Below are 21,165 nucleotides of genomic sequence, written 5' to 3' on the forward strand. Positions count from 1 at the left end.
AGACTAGACTGGACCAGACTAGACTAGACTAGACGACAACACAACACTAGAATAAAATACAATAAAATAGTCTTTATTATCTTTGATTATCGTCCATTTCTATTTTATTTTATTGAGCATAAAACTGTGAAAAAATATCTTTATATTTGGGTTTACCTTTATTTTGGTGCTCCTAAATATTATTGCATTTCTTTTAATTGTACTATTCATTTTTATGCACTCTTATTTTTCATTCACCAACATTGTACTATTACCCTAACCAGTCTCTAAACACTAAGTTTGAGGTACTTTATAATTTTTTATATTTTCTTTTTTTTTTAAAGTCTTTATGATATGTGTAACCCTGGAGTACCATCTCGTTGCATACATTGTCTCACAACGTCGATATCAATAAAAATAAAGACAATTCAATTCAATTATTGAAATAGGATTTCATGTACTCCAAGAAGAAAAGGGAATGTTGCAAATCGTCTGAAATGTATGAGTTGGGTGGTCTTCCTGTTACAAAAGCCTTCTATCTTTCTTCTGATGTGTAACATTATCCCCTTCACTTTGACCTCAGCCAATCAGAAAGCCACGGGGAGAAAGAGAACCCCCCGTCCCGCGGCCCGTCGTCACGGCAACCGGCCGCTCGCTCCATCGACTCCGAGCCCGCCGGTCCCGCGGCCGAGGGCCCCAAATCGCCGGAAGACTTGTTGGAGGTGAGCTCTGACCTTCCCCCGAAAGAGGAACTTGAGGAACTTGAGGAGGGTTGGGACCGCGATTGGGCAAAGCGTCTGGAGGAGAGGAACAAGTGGTTTGAGGACGGTGGCCCCCCGGGCAAGATGGGCAGCCGCTGGGACGGCCTCCAGCTGAAGAAGGGGAGTGTCCCCGTCCCCGTCATTGACACCATGGACTCGGAGGTCAGCAGGAAGTGGATGGAATTTGAAACGCTGTCATTTAGGGACATGAGTGTCCAATCGCTCATCGGGGTCCAGGCGTATCAGACCTCTGAGCAGCCTCAGTGGAGCATTGAGAAGGACCAAGCGTTTGTCACCTGTTCTCCCAGTGACTGCTCAAAGGAGGCTCCTGCCACTCTAAACGGGTCTCACATTGTTCAAACAAAAACAACACTTCAGAAGGAGGTGAGGAAAGGTAGCGTGTGTTTAGACAGGGTTGGGTAGAGTTACTTTAACTGGATTACTTTCAATGACTTTTGGATGACTCCAATACCAAATATGCTCATAAAAGTCAAAAGAAACTAAATATGACTAAAATGATGACTCACAACACGTGGTAAGCTTTCTCTCCTGGCTTTGATCTCTTTGATCTCCGGCAAATTGAACATAAAATGCGACAGAAACAAAATGAAAATAAATCCAAACAGCTTGCCAACATCATTTTTGCCGTTCCATGTATTCCGTTACTCCCCAAGCCTGCACAAAATGTAGTCATTTTATTCATATTTAGTTCCTTTTGTCTTTTATGAGCATATTTGGTATTGGAGTAATCCAAAAGTAATTGAAAGTAATCCAGTTAAAGTAACCCTACCCAACCCATCAGAATTACTTTTGGATTACTCCAATACCAAACATGCTCATAAAAGTCAAAAGAAACTAAATATGACTAAAATGATGACTCACAACACGTGGTAAGCTTTCTCTCCTGGCTTTGATCTCTTTGATCTCCGGCAAAACTAACATAAAATCCGACAGAAACAAAATTGAAATAAATCCAAACAGCTTGCCAACATCATTTTTGCCGTTCCATGTATTCCGTTACTCCCCAAGCCTACACAAAATTTAGTAATTTCATTCATATTTAGCTTCTTTTGTCTTTTATTAGCATATTTAGTATTGGAGTAATCCAAAAGTAATTAATCAAGTTAAAGTAACCCTACACAACCCTGTGTTTAGAACAGGGGACCCCAAACGTTTTCCTTTGAAGGTGTTGGGAATTAATCATCAAAATGTATCGTTTACCAAATGGTTCGAATTAGTTATCTCCATTAACCAAACACAACATACATTAACCCAACAATGCGCGCTCATTTCTCGATGGAAAAGATGAAGAAGAAACTGACATTTCCACACGGGGGCAGGTTTGATTCGTTCTGTATACACGTGTACTAGAATGACAATAAAGTAGATCTGAATCTGAATCTGAATCTGAATTAACAAAAGAAGTGAACTCCGTCGAATACGGCCGATTTAGTCGAATTACTGTCACTGTGGAACCTCTCCTGAAGTCCTCTAGCTTCTCCCCTCGGCCCACCTCTTTCCGGAAGATGGTGTGCCGGCTCCTCCCATGGGCGCGCCAATGAAGCCCACCGTGAGCTCCACCACCTCGCCGCGATGTCTGGAAAACTCAAAACAGCACCGAGTGTTTCTCAAAACAATGCCTGCCGTCCTCCGTCAGAGTCCTGTTATCAACAGAACTAAACAAAAAATTTTGCATTCGGAAAGCCTACTAAAGCCTACTCAGTGAAAATCTTCATTGCACTCAATAAATGTAACTTGTATTCAATCGCATAAAATCCTTAATAGTCAAATGTATAAAATCCTTCAAAGGCCACATAACTTGGCCCTATCTCTGAAAAGGGGCCGGGGTCAGTTTGTAACAGAAAAGTGTGACGATTGCAGGAGTGCCTAAAGGTAATATTTTATTGTTTTCCAGAAGGCCACGATGAAATAACCCTTCAGGATTCTTCACAAAACAAAAGTCAGAAAATAAATAATTACACTATTAGGGCTGCAACAACGAATCGACAAAATCGATTGATTGAAGCGTTGGCAACGAATCTCATCATCACGTCAATTCAATAAAAAGAAAAAGATTGCACAGAATTTTGTTGTTAAGTTGAAAGGACATGCTTGTAGTACCACTTCAATCCAGCAGACGGCCACTCGAGACCAAATTTTGTTGTGTTATTTCTTTTTCTGTCTTTTTCTTTCTCTCTAATCTACTAGCCCAGTCCGATTCTCTCTCTATTTTCTCTCTTTCTCTTTCTCTCTCTCTTGCTTTCTCCTTCTCTCTTTCTCTCCTTCTCTTTTCTCTCCTCTCTTTTTCTCTTTCCATTTCTCTTTGGATTTATTTCTCTCTCTCTCTTTCTTTTCCCTTCTCTCAATATTTCTCTTTTCATCCCTTTTGTTCGCTCTCTCTTTTCTCTCTCCCTCCCTCTCTCTCTCTTTCTCCTTTTCTCTCTTTCTTTGTCCCACCCTCTATCTTTTTCTCTCCCTCTCTTTCTCTTATTTCTCTATCTAGCTTTTTCCTTCCCTCCAATCCACTAGTCCGGCCCGAGAGAATGTTTGTTTGTCGTGTGGCCCCCGAGTTAAAATGGACACCCCTGCTTGCTGAAGGATGAAATAATGTCTGGAATAGTGCACCTGTAAATTGACTTCTTCCCATTTTAACTCAATAAGGAAAAAAATACATGCAAATATAATTAAGTAGAATTTTCTTATTCAAATTATGAATTCATTTTCTGCATTAAATTATTGTTGGTAATATACTGATTGAAGGGATAACCACAAACCTGTCTTTTTTTCATTTTCTCCTTTTATACTTCCTTTTATCTTAACTTCTTTATACAACATCATTCGTAATATAATGCATCAAAGCAAGTGAGCCGTTGGAGAGCCGGCTCTCTTTCATGAGTTGAGCCGAAAAAGCCGGGTCTCTAAAAAGAGACGGACTTCCTTTCACTACATCAAACCGGTCGCTTCGTTTGCAACGAAAAAAACGATACCGAGATAGAGGCTACTGCGGCGAACTCGTTTGACTTGATTGACAGGGTCGGGTAGGGTTACTTTAACTGGATTACTTTCAATTACTTTTGGATTACTCCAATACCAAATATGCTCATAAAAGACAAAAGAAACTCAATATGAATAAAATGACTAAATTTCGTGTAGGCTTGGAATACACGGAACGGCAAAAATGATGTTGGCAAGCTTATTTTCATTTTGTTTCTCTCGCATTTTATGTTAGTTTGGCCGGAGATCAAAGAGATCAAAGCCAGGAGAGAAAGCTTACCGCGTGTTGTGAGTCATCATTTTATCCATATTTAGTTTCTTTTGTCTTTTATTAGCATATTTGGTATTGGAGTCATCCAAAAGTAATTGAAAGTAATCCAGTTAAAGTAACCCTACCCAACCCTGTTGCTGGAGTATTAAAAAGCTACAAGTCTCCTGGATTCGTTTGTATTTGACAAAATTTTTAAAAGGAAATAGAAATACGAATTCGCAGCACGGCGGCGCAGTGGTTAGCGCTTGTGCGGCACAGTTCATGTCATGGGAACCTGTCGTGGGTTCAAATCCAGCTCCAGACTTTCTGTGCGGAGTTTGTATGTTCTCCCCGTGCTTGCGTGGGTTTCCTCCGGGCACTCCGGTTTCCTCCCACATTCCAAAAAACATGCATTTCAGGTGAATTGGCCGGTCCTAATTGTCCCTAGGTGTGAATGAGCGAATGAGTTGTCTGTCCCTGTGTGCCCTGCGATTGGCTGGCAACCAGTTCAGGGTGTCCCCTGCCCACTGCCCGAAAATGGCTGGGATGGGCTCCAGCCCCCCCGCGACCCTAATGAGGATAAGCGGTACGGCTAATGAGATGAGAGAAATACGAATTCTCCATATTCCTCTTCCAGGCCCTGTCCCTTAGAGACCAAATGGAGAGCATTAATCGAGGGCGTGCGGCCACGGTGATCAAAGTGGACAGCCCGTGTGGAGCCGGGGCCCCCTGCGGGGCCCGACTCGAGGCCATGGAAGCGGCCCATCGGAAAGAAATGCGTGAGTTGCAGGAGAAGCATGAGAGAGAGATCAGCCGGTTGGAGGGACAAAGAGACAGGATGCTGGAGGAGGAACGGCAGGCATCCGCTAAAGGTTGAGTCTAAGACCATCTGTTGACTGTATTTTCTTTGATGCTTATCCTGTCAGGTGTTGGGTGCCTTCCGAGCGCAATGGCGTCAATCCAGACGACTGTTCTAGTTACCGAAATAATCTATCTTGAAGCGGGTGCCAGACTTTTTGTCCAAGAAAGCAACCAAAAAGTACAATTCAATGTAAACATTTACTGTATTATGTACGCCACAAGGCATATGAGCGAGGGGGCTGGGAATCCCCTCCTCTAAATCAATCTCCCAAAAAGAGTCAGAAATCACTCTAGCCACCTCCCACTAGGGGGATATGGCTGTGGTATATATATATAATAACAAGGCATATGGAATTAGAACTACAGTTACAGCTCGTGTTGGACTAAGAATACATCCATCCATCCATTATCTGCACCGCTTATCCTCAGTAGGGTCGCGGGGGTGCTGGAGCCCATCCCAGCCATCTACGGGTAGTTGACAGGGGACACCCTGAACTGGTTGCCTGCCAGTTGCAGGGCACACAGGGACAATTTGCTCGCTCATTCACACCTAGGGACAATTTGGACCGGCCAATTCACCTGACATGCATGTTTTTGGAATGTGGGAGGAAACTGGAGTGCCCGGAGGAAACCCACGCAAGCACTGGGAGAACATGCAAACTCCGCACAGGAAGGTTGGTAGCTGGATTTGAACCCATGACCTCAGAACTGTGCCGCACACGCGCTAACCACTGCGCTGCCACTATGAATACATAAGCACCTTATTATCGATTTATTCAGACCATACACATCGCTTATCACAATTGCTAAAATTGGACACACCGGGATTCAAACCCAGATCGTGGCAGAGAGAGCGCCAGGCCCTATTCACTAGACTAGCAGGGACACAGATAACATAAAAAAAGGTTGGGAATCACTGAAATACAGTATTGTATTGCTCAATTGCAAAGTCAGAATCTGGACTGATTGAAGAGAAAGGCATTGTGAGAAGTAATTTGGTCACCTTGAAAGATTTAAATTAACATATGGCCACACATATTCAACAACGTTTGTCATTTACAATGTTTAGTTTGAGTTAAGACAAAGTTAAATTAAATGTTGTACCTATTTTGAATCACTTTCCGCCTTCTCATTTTTTTTACATTTATACCTGGTACCATGACTAAAAATAGTGTGATAACGAGATAAGACCCATTGCCTTTTCGTTAACGAGAGTGTCTGGGGCCTAGGCAATGAGACCACAAAATATAAAATTTAAACAGTAACTGGTTCTAATTGAACAAAACATCTACACAGTATGTCCCACGTGGCCTGGTGGTGAAGATTTTGTGGTTGCTAACTGGGTTTGATTCCACTTGCTATTTTGCATACTTTGTTTAATTAGTACCAGTTACTGTTTCAACTTTATATTTCATAGTCGTATTGCCGAGGCACTCTCGTTATTGTTCTATTCCTGTGTGATACATACCCTGCTGCATGCTCTTTTCATGTTTTGTTCAGTTAGGACCAGTTAGATTTCCAACTTCATATTCCATGGTCTTGTCGGCCTGGGACTTCTTTATTGTTCTATTCATATGTGAGTGCATATCATGCGGTGTCTTTCTTTCATGTTTTGTTCAATTAGAACCAGTTACTATTCCAACTTTATATTTCACGGTCTTATTCCCTACAGACTCTGGTTATTGTCCGATTTGTGTATGAATGCATATCCTGGAGGGTCCCCATTTCATGTTTTGTTCAGTTAGGACCAGTTAGATTTCCAACTTTACATTCCATGGTCTTGTCAGCTTGGTACTCTCCTTATTGTTCTGTTCATGTGTGAGTGCATATCATGCGGTGTCTTTCTTTCATGTTTTGTTCAATCAGAACCAGTTACTGTTCCAATTGTTCATGGTCTTAGTGCTTAGGCACTCTCGTTATTCTTCGTTTCATGTGTGATACATATCCTCCTACCTTCATGTTTTGTTCAGTTAAGACCAGTTAGATTTCCAACTTTATATTCCATGGTCTTGTCGGCTTGGCACTCTCCTTATTGTTCTATTCATGTATGAGTGCATGTCATGTGGTGTCCTTCTTTCATGTTTTGTTCAATTAGAACAAGTTACTGTTCCAACTTTATATTTCACTGTCTTATTGCCTACATATTCTGGTTATTGTTAAATTAATGTGTGATATATATCCTCCTTTCATGTTTTTTTCAGTTAGGACCAGTTAGATTTCCAACTTCATATTTCATGGCCTTGTCAGCCTGGGACTCTCTTTATTGTTATATTCATATGTGAGTGCATATCATGCGGTGTCTTCCTTTCATGTTTTGTTCAATTAGAACCGGTTACTGTTCCAACTTTATATTTCATGGTCTTATTGCCTACAGACTTTGGTCATTGTTAGATTCATGTATGAGCGCATATCCTGGAGCGTCTTTCTTTCATGTTTTGTTCAGTTAGGACTAGTTAGATTTCCAACTTAGTATTAAATGGTCTTGTTGGCTTGGCACTCTCCTTATTGTTCTTTTCATGTTGTAGTTCATATCATGCGGTGTCTTCCTTTCATGTTTTGTTCAATTAGAACCAGTAACTGTTCCAACTTTATATTTCACGTTCTTATTGCCTACAGACTTTGGTTATTGTTAGATTCATATATGAATGTATATCCTGGAGGGTCCCCATTTCATGTTTTGTTCAGTTAGGACCAGTTAGATTTCCAACTTTACATTCCATGGTCTTGTCAGCTTGGTACTCTCCCTCTTGTTCTGTTCATGTGTGAGTGCATATCATGCGGTGTCTTTCTTTCATGTTTTGTTCAATATGAACCAGTTACTGTTCCAACTGTTCATGGTCTTATTGCCTAGGCTCTCTCGTTATTCTTCGATTAATGTGTGATACATATCCTCCCTTCATGTTTTGTTCAGTTAGGACAAGTTAGATTTCCAACTTCATATTCCATGGTCTTGTCGGCTTGGCACTCTCCTTATTGTTCTATTCATTTATGAGTGCATATCATGAGGTGTCTTCCTTTCATGTTTTGTTCATTTAGAACCAGTTACTTTTCCAACTTTATATTTCACAGTCTTATTCCCTAAAGATCCATAATCTATGAGTGCATATCCTGCTGCGTCCTACTTTCATGTTTTGTTCAGTTAGGACCAGTTAGATTTCCAACTTTACATTCAATGGTCTTGTCAGCTTGGTACTCTCCTTATTGTTCTATTCATGTGTGAGTGCATATCACGCGGTGTCTTCCTTTCATGTTTTGTTCAATTAAAACCAGTTACTGTTCCAACTGTTCATGGTCTTATTGCCTAGGCACTCTCGTTATTCTTCGTTTCATGTGTGATCAGGGTAAGGTAGGGTTACTTTAACTGGATTACTTTCAATTACTTTTGGATTACTCCAATACCAAAAATGCTAATAGAAGTCAAAAGAAACTAAATATGAAGAAATCGACTAAATTTTGTGCAGGCTTTGGGAGTAACGGAATACATGGAACGGCAAAAATGATGTTGGCAAGCTGTTTGAATTTATTTTCATTTTGTTTCTGTCGCATTTCATGTTAGTTTTGCCAGAGATCAAAGAGATCAAAGCCAGGAGAGAAAGCTTACCACGTGTTGTAAGTCATCATTTTATTCATATTTAGTTTATTTTGTCTTTTATTAGCATATTTGCTATTGGAGTGATCCAAAAGTCATTGAAAGTAATCAAGTTAAAGTAACCCTACCCAACCCTGTGTGTGATACATATCCTACCTTCATGTTTTGTTCAGTTAGGACCAGTTAGATTGTCGGCTTGGCACTTTCCTCATTGTTCTATTCATGTGTGAGTGCATATAGCACACACCCTAGATGTGGCAATCGTGTTCGTGTATTGTTGTTTTTAATAAACAACTATGTTTAGTCCGACAGTAAACTTTAAGCAGGAGTGGCATTCATTTTTAATAAATCATTCACTTTGTGTCAAATCGCTGAATTGCGGCTCATACCTCCAAAAACTCATAAATAAATCAAAAGCCAAAGACAGGAAGTTAGCCATAAAAAAACAGCATCCATGGTAGCAGACATGTGGTAGTAGAAGCCTATGTATTGCCGGGTCTTGTGATATTTTAGCACGAGGCAGGAACGGTTTTCTGACAAGCAAACATTATCATCACAGCCTTGCAGGCCCTGAGGGCAATCCACAGAGAGGAGCTGGAGAAGGTCAAGCAGAAGCCTGGGGGAAACCCCCACGTGGAGGCATCCTTCGTTGGGCCTGAGTAAGAAATCATACTTTTTTGCAGTTACACTCTCACCCTGTGTTTCGATTGGCCTTTCGAAAAGAACTGGGTATTTTAAACGACTATTGCCAGTATTATTGTTACTGTTGGAATTAAATATCATAATGTACCGTTTACCAAATTGTTCAAATTAGTTATCTGACTCCATTAACCAAACACAACCTACATGCTCCCAACAATTTATGCGCGCTCTTTTCTTGAGGGAAAAATGAACAGGAAAGCCGACATTTCCACACGAGGCAGATTTATTTGCCTTAACAATTTAACTAAGTGTACTCCATCGAAAACGGCCGAATTAGTGACGTTGGAATCTCTGGGAAGCCTTTTTCTCAAGTCCTTTAGCTTTCTCCTATTGGCCATCTTCTCCCCGCCTAACGGTGTGTCGGCTCCTCCCATGGGCATGCCAAAGAAAGCCCCCTGGGCCTCATCATCTTGTAGACGAGCGTCCCGATGTCTGTTGTACTCAAAACAACACACAGCGTTTCTCAAAACAACGCCTGCCGTTCTCAGTCCTGTTATCAACAGAACTAGACAAAATATTCTGCATTTGGAACAGCCTGACCTGTCATTGAACTAAAGCCTACTCAGTGAAAATCTTCGTTGCATTATAAGTCAATCGTATAAAGTCCTTTATAGTCAAATGTATAAAATCCTTCATAGTCAAACGTATAAAATCCTCCATTACGTAAAGCCATGTAAACGTTCACAGAAATCTGATTAATGCCTTAGTCCGACTGAGAGTATTTAGATTGCAATAGTTGGGTTAGACCTTTCATTTTCCCATTACTCGTGCATGTATTTGCATCATCACCAGATGATGTGTCATGATTACCGATGTGATGCACCTGTGCCCGCTTGTTTGGCGCCAACTGCCTCGGACTCTGATTGGCTCCCTGTCGCTATTCAAACCCACGTCTATCTGTCACCTGTTGTCAGTCCGTCTGCGAACCTCAGTTTACTCCAGGCAAGCTTTTTTGACCCTGACTCACTCCTGTTTTTGCGCCCGTCTGTTCCCCGGCTTCGACCCGTTTTTTTTTATCTCGACCACGTCTACTCTCCTCTCCTGGCTTTTGACCTTTTTTTTCCGTTCCCGACACCGCCATCGCTCGCCACGGAAGTGCCACTTCCGCGTTCAGAGCGACCTGCTTCCCGCGACCAGCGATCACCGGATCGCGGGTGCAATCCTTTCCTTTCTTCCCGATAAAATAGTACAGTTGCACAGTGGAGGCCATAGTTGTATCCATTTATATATAGTGTAAGTCTATGCTTTTGGCAGGCCACGCACTGTACTCGCTAAAAAAAACTTCTGCGGATTGGTTCATTTCTCCAGGAGATTTCCATTTTGTTCTCTGTTCCAATAGCAAAAATACTACAGCTGCAGAGTGGATGCCATAGTTGTATCCATTTATATATAGTGTAAGTCTATGCTTTTGGCAGGCCACGCACTGTAATCGCTAAAAAAAAAACGTCTGTTGATTGGTTCATTTCTCCAGGAGATTTCCATTTTGTTCTCTGTTCCAATAGCAAAAATACTACAGCTGCAGAGTGGATGCCATAGTTGTATCCATTTATATATAGTGTAAGTCTATGCTTTTGGCAGGCCACGCACTGTAATCGCTAAAAAAAAAACGTCTGTTGATTGGTTCATTTCTCCCGGCGATCTCCAGTTTGTTTTCTCTTCCAACGGCAAAAATACTATGGTTGCTCAGTGGAGGCCATAGTTGTATCCATTCATATATAGTGTAAGTCTATGCTTTTGGCAGGCCAGGCACTGTACTCACTAAAAAAAACTTCTCCGGATTGGTTCATTTCTCCAGGAGATTTCGCCCTTGTAATCGGAATTCGTGCAAACTCAGGGTTATTCTTTTGCCTCAAGGTAGCTCCGAAAACCCGATTTCTGATCCCAGTCGGACTATTCCCTGCATGTAAACATAGTCTCTAAAAAAGGCTCCGGCAATGCCGTTTGCATTCATCAGGCCGACGGCAGACGCGTGGAAAAGTAACCTGGGGTTGCTGTCGGAGCGTTTCTCCGAGAAATGTCTGCAGCTGAACCTCACCGAGCAAAGCGGCCAAAGACGAGAAAGTGACCTGGGATGCAAAGAGAGAGAGTTGCAACTGCTTTGGAAAGAGAACCAGGTCAATGACAACCGTAAACAATTTAGGTTATATTTGGTTGTGCAAGATATTTCTGTACGTCATCAATCAAAGCGTATCATTTTTTTCCACCAGGAGCTTAAAGCCAAGCTGGCAGAAGAGATTAGGCGCATGCGCTACTTCATCACAGGACAGAGGCCAGACGTGATGTCCCTCGGCAACGTGGCATTAGAAGTTGAGGTAATCTGTGCCTGGATTCGAATTTTATGCAATTTCACCTTTTATTGAAAACACCATCAACCATGCGTCACCAATGTGGTGCCCGCAGCCACCAGGTGGCGCCTTGTGATCACCAGAGTAGCCGGTGGAATGGTTCTAAAAATACCTCATCAGTGATGTGTCCTTATGGTTTTAATGGAAATTCGAACATGGTTGGGTAGGGTTACTTTAACTGGATTACTTTCAATTACTTTTGGATGACTCCAATACCAAATATGCGAATAAAAGACAAAAGAAACTAAATATGAATAAAATGATGACTCACAACACATGGTAAGCTTTCTCTCCTGGCTTTGATCTCTTTGATCTCCGGCAAAACTAACATAAAATGCGACTGAAACAAAATGAAAATAAATCCAAACAGCTTGCCAACATCATTTTTGCCGTTCCATGTATTCCGTTACTCCCCTGCACAAAATTTAGTCATTTTATTCATATTTAGTTTCTTTTGTCTTTTATTAGGATATTTGGTATTGGAATAATCCAAAAGTAATTGAAAGTAATCCAGTTAAAGTAACCCTACCCAACCCTGGCCTTCAGTAGTGCTACATCTGAACCAATCCAACGCTTGACGTGAAATAGTTAAACCAGAGATTGCCAATAGATTTGAGGAGAGAATACCACTCGGCTTGATTTAGAACAGCTGGCGAAACTGACAGGAAGTTGGCTGGGTCACGGCGGCTTCTCCAACTGTCTTCGGGGAAATTGCGTAATTTTGGAGAATCGAAAGAGGACGAAACACTCCGAGAAAAACAACACGTCATCGCTGGCCGATGCTGTTGAAACACAGGGTATAAAAAAGCTGATTGTCTCTTGGACGAATGAGAACACTGTTTGAACGCTGATGAACTTTAATAAACGACGTCTCCCTCTCTGTCAATTCTCTGCTCTTTTGTGTATATTTTGGGGCGAGGCGCATATACGGTCTGCTCCGAAACCCTCAATAACTATTTTATGGCGGTGAAACACGTACTGCAGTTACATCTGCGACACATATAAAAAGAATCAATACTATCTTCATAAAATTTCAGTACTATTTATAGATATAGTGACGTTTTACTTACCCAAAATATTACTTATCCCTGCACAAAAACCGTCCTCCTTTCTGTCCACAAAAATATTTCAATTACTCCGTCGTGCAGATTATCCAGACATATCAGTTCCATCAAGAAGTTCTTTTCCATCGAAGCTAATGCTGAAAGTCAAACCTGTCCCGTCACTATTTTTGGTAGTTTTTATTGGATTTAGGGCTGGAAACAAAACAGTGGGAATTTTTTTTTCACTGTTTTATTGTGATACTTCCGTTAACGCCCCCTAGCCAATCATAATACGTGAAACTGCTCACATTTCCTCAGGCCTTCTAGAAGGCCCTGCCTCCGCTAACTCGAAATCTGATTGGCTAAAATTAAACCAACTGTTATGTTGTAATTTGTTGTATGCCAAAGGCACTCCAGAACTAATTGTGAAGCCCTCTGCTGAAATGTGATTGGTTAAATGCTTGAATATGAAAGCACACAACTGGAAGCAGTTCAACCGGGGTAAAAGAAATGAAAGAAAGCTTACAGACCATTTGGTATTACTTAATAAGTAGCGATGCACAAAATGTAACATCATTTGATTCCGATCGTTTTTAAATGGTAATGGTAAATGGTCTGCATCTATATAGCGCTTTTCAATGAAGACCTCCCAAAGCGCTTTACAATGTGCTTCACACTTACCCATTCACACACACACTCACACACCAATAGCGGCCATGCAGCCATGCAAGGCGCCGACCTGCTTATTGGGGGCATTAGGGATTCAGTGTGTTTTAGGCCAGCAGAATATGCCTTGCAGACCCTGACGGCCCACCACTGTTAGAAATGCATACCAAACTAGTAGCCCTTCACGCTAACACTAGCAGAAAAGTAGCTAAGCTTCAAAAAGGTTGCTGGATCCTTCAAAAGGCCAATTATGGCCTCTTTCCACTCCTACCTAAAATTAAATTTGGCCTACGAGTCCTACTAAAGGGATTTGAGCCCAATTTAAAGAGATTAATTGTTAACACAAGTTTGCTTAATGTGATGCCTTCAATTCCAGTAATGAGTCCCTAATGCATCGTTACCGTACTCCTTCTCAATTCATCATTGTTCTGGCCTGTTGAGTATAATGGTGGCTATTGAGCAGCAGACACTGCCATCTACTGGTTGACCTGAAAAACTGTTGTAGACGATGGTCTTCTGGATTGAAAAAAACAAGAAAACAAGTAAATATTATTTCTTGAAATCCTTTCCGAGTTACAACCAACATGACTTAAATTAACTTACAACAAAAAGTGAATCAAAACTCCTTCCGGTTTTAGAGGCTTATTGACAGGGTTGGGTAGGGTTACTTTAACTTGATTACTTCCAATTACTTTTGGATTACTCCAATACCAAATATGCTAAAAAAAGACAAAAGGAACTAAATATGAATAAAATGACTACATTTTGTGCAGGCTTGGGTTGTAACGGAACGGCAATAATGATGTTGGCAAGCTGTTTGGATTTATTTTCATTTTGTTTCTGTCGCATTTTATGTTCGTTTTGCCGGAGATCAAAGAGATCAAAGCCAGGAGAGAAAGCTTACCACGTGTTGTGAGTCATAATTTTATCTTATTGATGAATTCATGTTACGGAAACAGCTAATCACGCCTTCCACTTTAGCGTGCTTTTTACGCTCTCTCTCAATCACAAACACATCCTTGATTGACGAACTAATGTTATGATAAGAGCTAATATATCAGTTACTGTACTTCTAATACATACTTTTTAAATTGTTGATTATTGCTCTCTTTGCTCAGAATACTGGCGATTTTGGCATTCAAATTGACATAAGAGTATATTGTACATAAATGATATAGATGTAAATATACTTTTTCCATAAATAGCCCAAGATAACACTCATTATTTTGGTGACCTTTTTTTGCTACGATAAAAACATAAAGATAGTCTTTGTGTATTATAAATTGGTCCACGTATCAACTAAGTTTTAAAAACACCTAATAAGTGTAGAGTAGAGCGTAAAAAAAGGATTTCAGCATCCAATTAAATGTGTCTCCCCTAGTATAAAAACAAATATATTGCTGGGCTAGTATCAAATAGGACTATCGTTCTACGGTTTTAAAAACACCTCGTAAATAGAGTAGAGCCCAGACCAGGGTTTGGCAACCCAAAATGTTGAAAGAGCAATGTTGGACCAAAACATTTTTCAAAATATGTGCCACATAAAAGTAAGACCTTTATATAAGACTTATCAAACATACTGTATTTATCTTTATCCAATGGAAAACATTTAGAATGTTAGTGTTGTGTTTGTCTTCCTACAGAAACCATATAATTTTCCATTATCAAATGATTGTGAGACGCATTCGTCTCCAGAGTCACTTGTTGGCCTAGACAAAGGATTTTAGCATCCTTTTTTTTCTTTTTTTTTTTTAGTTTTGCGACAATAAATGTACAGAGTAGTGTATACAGCAGTGTTTTTCAACCTTTTTTGAGCCAGGGCACGTTTATTTAAATTGGAAAAAATTCGCGGCACACCACTCACCAAAAATGTTATAAAATGACACTGAACAGTATGTTTATTTACAATATTATTAATAATACCACCAGTTTTTACAGCACAGACACTTGACAATGACATCATATTTGCAGAAAAGGATTCATAAATGTTTTATAACATTTTTCAAAAAGTGACATTGGATAATTTCTCACCGCACACCTGACGATCTCTCACGGCACAATGGTTGAAGATCACTGGTATACAGTATCTACATACTAGTGATCCCAAGAGCCAAGAAGAGATCCGCAAGTTCGAGAGCGTTCTCCATCCGGGCCCCGGTGCCGAGGAATGCTCTTCCCCCTGAGATTGGATCTGCAACCTCAGTGGAAATCTTTAAATCTAAGCTTAAAACACACTTCTATTCTATAGCATATGAATAACTTATATTTTATGTTAACAATATCTGTGTATTATTTACCCTCATGTAGGTTTTGGATCAGGGGATGGTGTTATAATAGTCAGTAGTTTGCAATAGTCTTTGATCTGTGCAGCCCTTTGAGAATCTTTGTGATTAAGGGCTATAGAAATTATAAATTATATTAATTATAAAATATCAACTAGGACTTGATCCTAAGATTATTTTTTTTAAATATAAATATGGAGTACAGCTGAGACATAACTCTCAAGGGCCACACATTCAATTTTGTTTCTATTCTGCCGTATTTTGGATCTAAAGTAAATGAAAACTTTTTAATGTTTTGCCTCCCAGATGATGCTCAGAGCCAAGGAAAATGAAGTGGAATCTCTCAAAAATGAAGTCAGCAGCCTTCAAAGTGAAGTCCAGTATCTCACTAAGGTACGAGACGCCACTGACCACAGCATTCGGTACAACTAAATGAGATTGAACCCCTAAATTCTAACAATGACGTTTTTTTTAATAGAAAATTCGTTTCTGACTATTTTTTTATTGCATATGAACTAAATTTGCTGAACATGGTACCTGTTTGATGTCTGAATTCAAGCGCTTTTTTAAGTTAAGCACCTCGGCACCCAAGTTGGTCATGCTTTCAAAGATGTCCAAAATTTGACATTTTGCTGAGTTTCCGGCAATGCAAATTATTTTTTCTCTTTTGAATGAATTGACTCATGTACTATTGCAAAGGTTGTACGGCCTACAAACCTCGTTTCTTCCTACAATTCATTCACAAGATATCCATTTCTTTTTATTTCCTGATATATTTTGTCGCATAATATTAACATTTTTAGGGGCTTATTGGGTCGGTTGTAAGATACAGAACCGTACTTAATCACATTTTTTAGTGGAAGTACAATGTTGGCAACAAGATTCACTTGATAAAATTTGAAATTATTTGAATGCAACACAAACTTTTTCTTCTTTTTTCGGTGTTTTTTTCTACTTTTTTTTTAATTCCTTTAAAAAAAATCTCATTGTGTTTATTTTTTTCCGAGCTGTTACTTTTTTCTTTTTGTTCTCTATTTACTTTTGTCCTACATTTCTTTCTTTTGTTTTTTTCTGGCTTTTTTCTACATTTTTCCTTCTTTTTTCTCTTCCTTTTGTTTCTTTTTTTCGCAGCTTTTCACTACTTTTTCATTTTGGTATTTTTTTCTTTTTTGTTCTATTCCCACCTTCCTTTAAGTCATTTTGTGCATAATTTTACTTAATATTTGGTCATGTTGGGATTAAAGAAGCAAAAACAACCCGAAGAGCCGTTTGGGACCCGAAAGAGCCGGTTCCTTTTAGTAAGCCGAGCCGAAGAAGCCGGTTCTCTACTAACTTTACTCAACTTCGTTCCACTTCGACTCGACTTCAAAATACTGCATTTAGGACACAACGTCAGGGGAACCCGTGTATTTTTACCTTCATGCACTGTAACTTTGACTTAAGTCGCTTCTTAATAAGTAATATTGAGCCCTCATTTTTGTGCGCTGGCTAGATTTTCTAGTGCACTGAAAATGTAAGAGCAGTGCGCAATTGCGCACGCGCGCAGCTCAGAGGGAACACTGGTCCCAACAGAGATCTATGGGTCCCCAAAATTGTAGTGTTATCGAGGTTGAAATTGTAAATCGGCGACAAATATTTAATATAAATCTATACATTCATTCAGTTTTAATCATCACAGTTTATTGGTAATACAAATCAGTTATCCCTTCAAGATTTTTCTGTTCACGACAATATTCTACATTATACAAAATAATATTGCTGAAATAATTACATTAATCTATATTCTTTTGTTTATTTTCTTTTGTCGAATCGTTCGCTTCAACACACGTGTTTTCCTGGTCTCCGCGATCTTCCCAAGAATTTCTCGGCCGTTTTTTCGTGCCAGAATTATTGCCGTTGTTATCATTTTCTGCATTATGTTTAGGTTTTTTTTTTCAAACGTGTTTATTTATGTAGTTTAATATGTTATATTGTACATGTGTTTCCTTATATCATATGTATTGTTAATGAACATTTTGTTGTGAGACACTGAGTTGCTCGACATGAATAAGGTTTATTATAAAAAAAAGTTCAAAAATGAAGTCGCTTGGACGTTCACTGTAGAAGGAAAAAATACATGCAAATATAATTAAGTAGAATAATGCATTTTCTTATTCAAATTATGAATTCATTTTCTGCATTAAATTATTGTTGGTGATACAGTGAAACCTCGGTTCTCGACCATAATCGGTTCCAGGACCCTGTTCGAAAACCGATTTGTTCGATCACCGAAAATCGTTTTTCCCATCAAAAGTAATGTAAAATCGTTTTAATCCGTTCCAACACCCTGAATGTTTACCATGAACGTAAACATGAAGCTAACCCAGGCTAATCGTATGTTCGCGTTAGCGTAATCTTCCGTACGAAAGATTACGCTGACATTAACGTGTACAACAAAAAAAATCAGGTCGTTTACACGTCATTTAGCACCCGGGTCTCCACAAAAAGTGGTGAGCGGTTAAAGGATAAAGAAAAGAATTATGAATAGGATTTCTTACCTTTGTGTGGTATGCAGAAGTCATACTCTATTCCCTCGAAAGAAGGGAAACTCGCACACCTTCTTCATATTTTGCTATTATTTCTTTCTTAAATGCAATAGTTGTACGCACTACTCTTCTTTTTTCACCTGTAGCAACTTTGCTGCTTGCACCGACCTTCTTCGGAGGCATAATTAGGGGCTAAAACATTCCGTTCACCGATATCTAAAGCGAAAGCGAAAAGAAGTGCGCGTGCACGTCATAACAGTTCTTCACAAGGGGTGGGGGCAATCTACACGATCTACACCCGTACTCCGCTAAGCATCGCACCCTAGCGTACCGGCGTTCGAACTCCGATTTTTTGAACGAAAAGCAAGATTTTCTCAAAATTTTTGGTCGAGAACCGATTTGTTCGAACTGAGAGGTGTTCGAAAACCGAGGTTCCACTGTATACTGATTAAAGGAATAACCTCAAACCTGTCTTTTTTCATTTTCTCCTTTTATACTTCCTTTTTTTCTTAACTTCTTTATACATCTCATAACTCGTAATGTAATGCATCAAAGCAAGTGAGCCGTTTGAGAACCGTCTCTCTTTGATGAGTTGAGCCGAAAAAGCCGGTTCTCTAAAAAGAGACGGACTTTCACTACACAACTCGAACTGGTTTGACTTGATTGATTTGCCGTTTTGGTGATAGTTGGTGTATACCGGATGGTACCCATCATTGACAAATTTGCGTTTTTCTTGTACGTCGTACACGTCTTAAAATCTATAATAAACGTACTCTGTATGGCAAAAACTTACAGGTTGACAGGTATGCTGTCAGAGATCGACATTATTAAGACTATTTAGTGGCTATATTTGCACAGATAAAATACATGTATATAGTTTAATTCTACATGATGGTGGCAGCAAAGAACTAACGTCCTTCCTGGGTGAAGTCCAAACAGAGAGAGGGCGTGGTTTATTTTTCGTCAGAGAAATCAGTACACACAAGAACATGACTTCAAAATAAAAGAATAGAAGATTGATAAACGTACAAGAGATATAATTACACTCATTGTTGAAACTTTACTTTATGTGTGTGTGTGTGTATGAGAAACTGTATATTTAGTAATATAAAAACAAGCTTATTACCTTGAGACAGAAATTCAAGAGATTTACATTGAAAACCTGACATATGCATACTTAACCTTCCCTCGCCGACAACCACCACAACTTTGACGTAATCCACGAAGCAACGACGTCTCGTTTGCCGAGATCGGCGTGCAGACGAAAACTCGAACCGCGAGACCAAAACAACAATGGCGGATCTGCCTGACGAAAAGTTGGGAGTGCGGAAAATCTTTGTTAAAAAAAAACTAATCGGGTAATAATGACAATTTTGTGTCAATAAGTTGCGTCCCGGGGACACACGTTGATTTGATACTATGCGTCCCCAGCAAAAATGATGAGTCTAGGAAGCAGGGACACTGAAAGCGGCCATGTCATTCGGGTCTGGGTGACACGACACACTCTCCGGTTTAACAGCAGGGCCCGACAGCTTTCACTGGTTTACCCCTGCTGCATCATACAGGTGCCCTGCCCTGCATCTAGCTAAATTCCTATTTTGGAAATTCATATCAAACTGGGTTCCCTTTGCATGAATTAGTAACAAATAGTAGCTCCTAGCTTGAATAAGCTTGGAGACCCCTGCATCTGAAGTAACTCCTCTACAGTTCGAACACGTTTTTTTGTAGGAGAAGGAGGAAGCCTACGAGCGCTACAAGGAGGCTTACGTGGAGCTGAGGGACTTGAAAGGTCGGAGTACTTTGGAGGTCGGTTCACTGAATGAACACTTGCGATTGGTGAACGCTGCACGTCAGGAAAACGAGGGAAGCCAATGAAGCGAGAAATGTCATTGCGAAGAACGAATACAGAACATTTCAAGCCAAATGCCTATTGGTGCCCATGCAACATCCATTGCAGCCTGGTCATCCTGGAAGGGGGATTATCTCATGTGCCGCCCCTTCTCAAGGTTTCCTTAATTTTCTCATTATTTTCACTTTTCCTGTAGTTTTTCTTCACATTGAGTAGGTTTGAGATCAGGGGATGTTGTGTGTACCGCATACCCGGAAGTACAGTCGACCATACTGGTTGGGTCCCACAGACTCAGTTTGATGTTATTTTTTCGGTGTTTTTTTCTACTTTTTTTTTAATTCCTTTAAAAAAAATCTCATTGTGTTTATTTTTTTCCGAGCTGTTACTTTTTTCTTTTTGTTCTCAATTTACTTTTGTCCTACATTTCTTTCTTTTATTTTTTTCTGGCTTTTTTCTACATTTTTCCTTCTTTTTTTCTCTTCCTTTTGTTTCTTTTTTTCGCAGCTTTTCACTACTTTTTCATTTTGGTATTTTTTTCTTTTTTGTTCTATTCCCACCTTCCTTTAAGTCATTTTGTGCATAATTTTACTTAATATTTGGTCATGTTGGGATTAAAGAAGCAAAAACAACCCGAAGAGCCGTTTGGGACCCGAAAGAGCCGGTTCCTTTTAATGAGCCGAGCCGAAGAAGCCGGTTCTCTACTAACTTTACTCAACTTCGTTCCACTTCGACTCGACTTCAAAATACCGCATTTAGGACACAACGTCAGGGGAACCCGTGTATTTTTACCTTCATGCACTGTAACTTTGACTTAAGTCGCTTCTTAATAAGTAATATTGAGCCCTCATTTTTGTGCGCTGGCTAGATTTTCTAGTGCGCTGAAAATGTGCGAGCAGTGCGCAATTGCGCACGCGCGCAGCTTAGAGGGAACACTGGTCCCAACAGAGATCTATGGGTCCCCAAAATGTAGTGTTATCGAGGTTGAAATTGTAAATCAGATTTGATGTTATTACGGATCAACACTCGTTTTGTTTTATGTTCAAAAGAAGGACTGATGTGTTTTTTGTGATGTTAATGTACTTATTAAAATCTATCCAATATGGCGGCGCCCACAGATGCACCGGCTCTCGCTTTTTTGTGCACACAAAAGTTTGTCTTTGGACTCTTTCTGTCACGACACGGGTCGGGAAGCAGGAAGTTGGAACTCATTTGAGTAGACGATCTGTCACTTTAATTGAGAAAGAAAAGTTGTCCGACACACAAACGGACCCAAAACAAAACAAAGCAGGCTCAAATGCAGGCAAAACTACAGACTAGGC

General features: G+C 40.0%; 1 protein-coding gene across 1 annotated transcript in view; it reads left to right on the forward strand.

The window, feature by feature from the left end:
- LOC148360689 (myosin phosphatase Rho-interacting protein-like) overlaps positions 1-20,918 on the forward strand; it is a 44,675-nt gene extending 23,757 nt beyond the window's left edge. The window contains exons 10-16 of the mRNA XM_088341585.1: positions 563-1,124; positions 4,622-4,856; positions 8,994-9,093; positions 11,091-11,250; positions 11,344-11,448; positions 15,779-15,865; positions 19,726-20,918. Coding sequence (XP_088197711.1) covers positions 563-1,124; positions 4,622-4,856; positions 8,994-9,093; positions 11,091-11,250; positions 11,344-11,448; positions 15,779-15,865; positions 19,726-19,872 — 1,396 coding nt within the window. The 3' untranslated portion in view covers positions 19,873-20,918. The remainder of the gene's footprint in view (positions 1-562; positions 1,125-4,621; positions 4,857-8,993; positions 9,094-11,090; positions 11,251-11,343; positions 11,449-15,778; positions 15,866-19,725) is intronic.
- Positions 20,919-21,165: the final 247 nt, after the last annotated feature.

Source organism: Urocampus carinirostris, chromosome 8 (genome assembly GCF_059441175.1).
Source record: "Urocampus carinirostris isolate Australia breed hairy pipefish chromosome 8, RoL_Ucar_1.0, whole genome shotgun sequence".
NCBI classification, from domain to species: Eukaryota; Metazoa; Chordata; class Actinopteri; order Syngnathiformes; family Syngnathidae; genus Urocampus; species Urocampus carinirostris.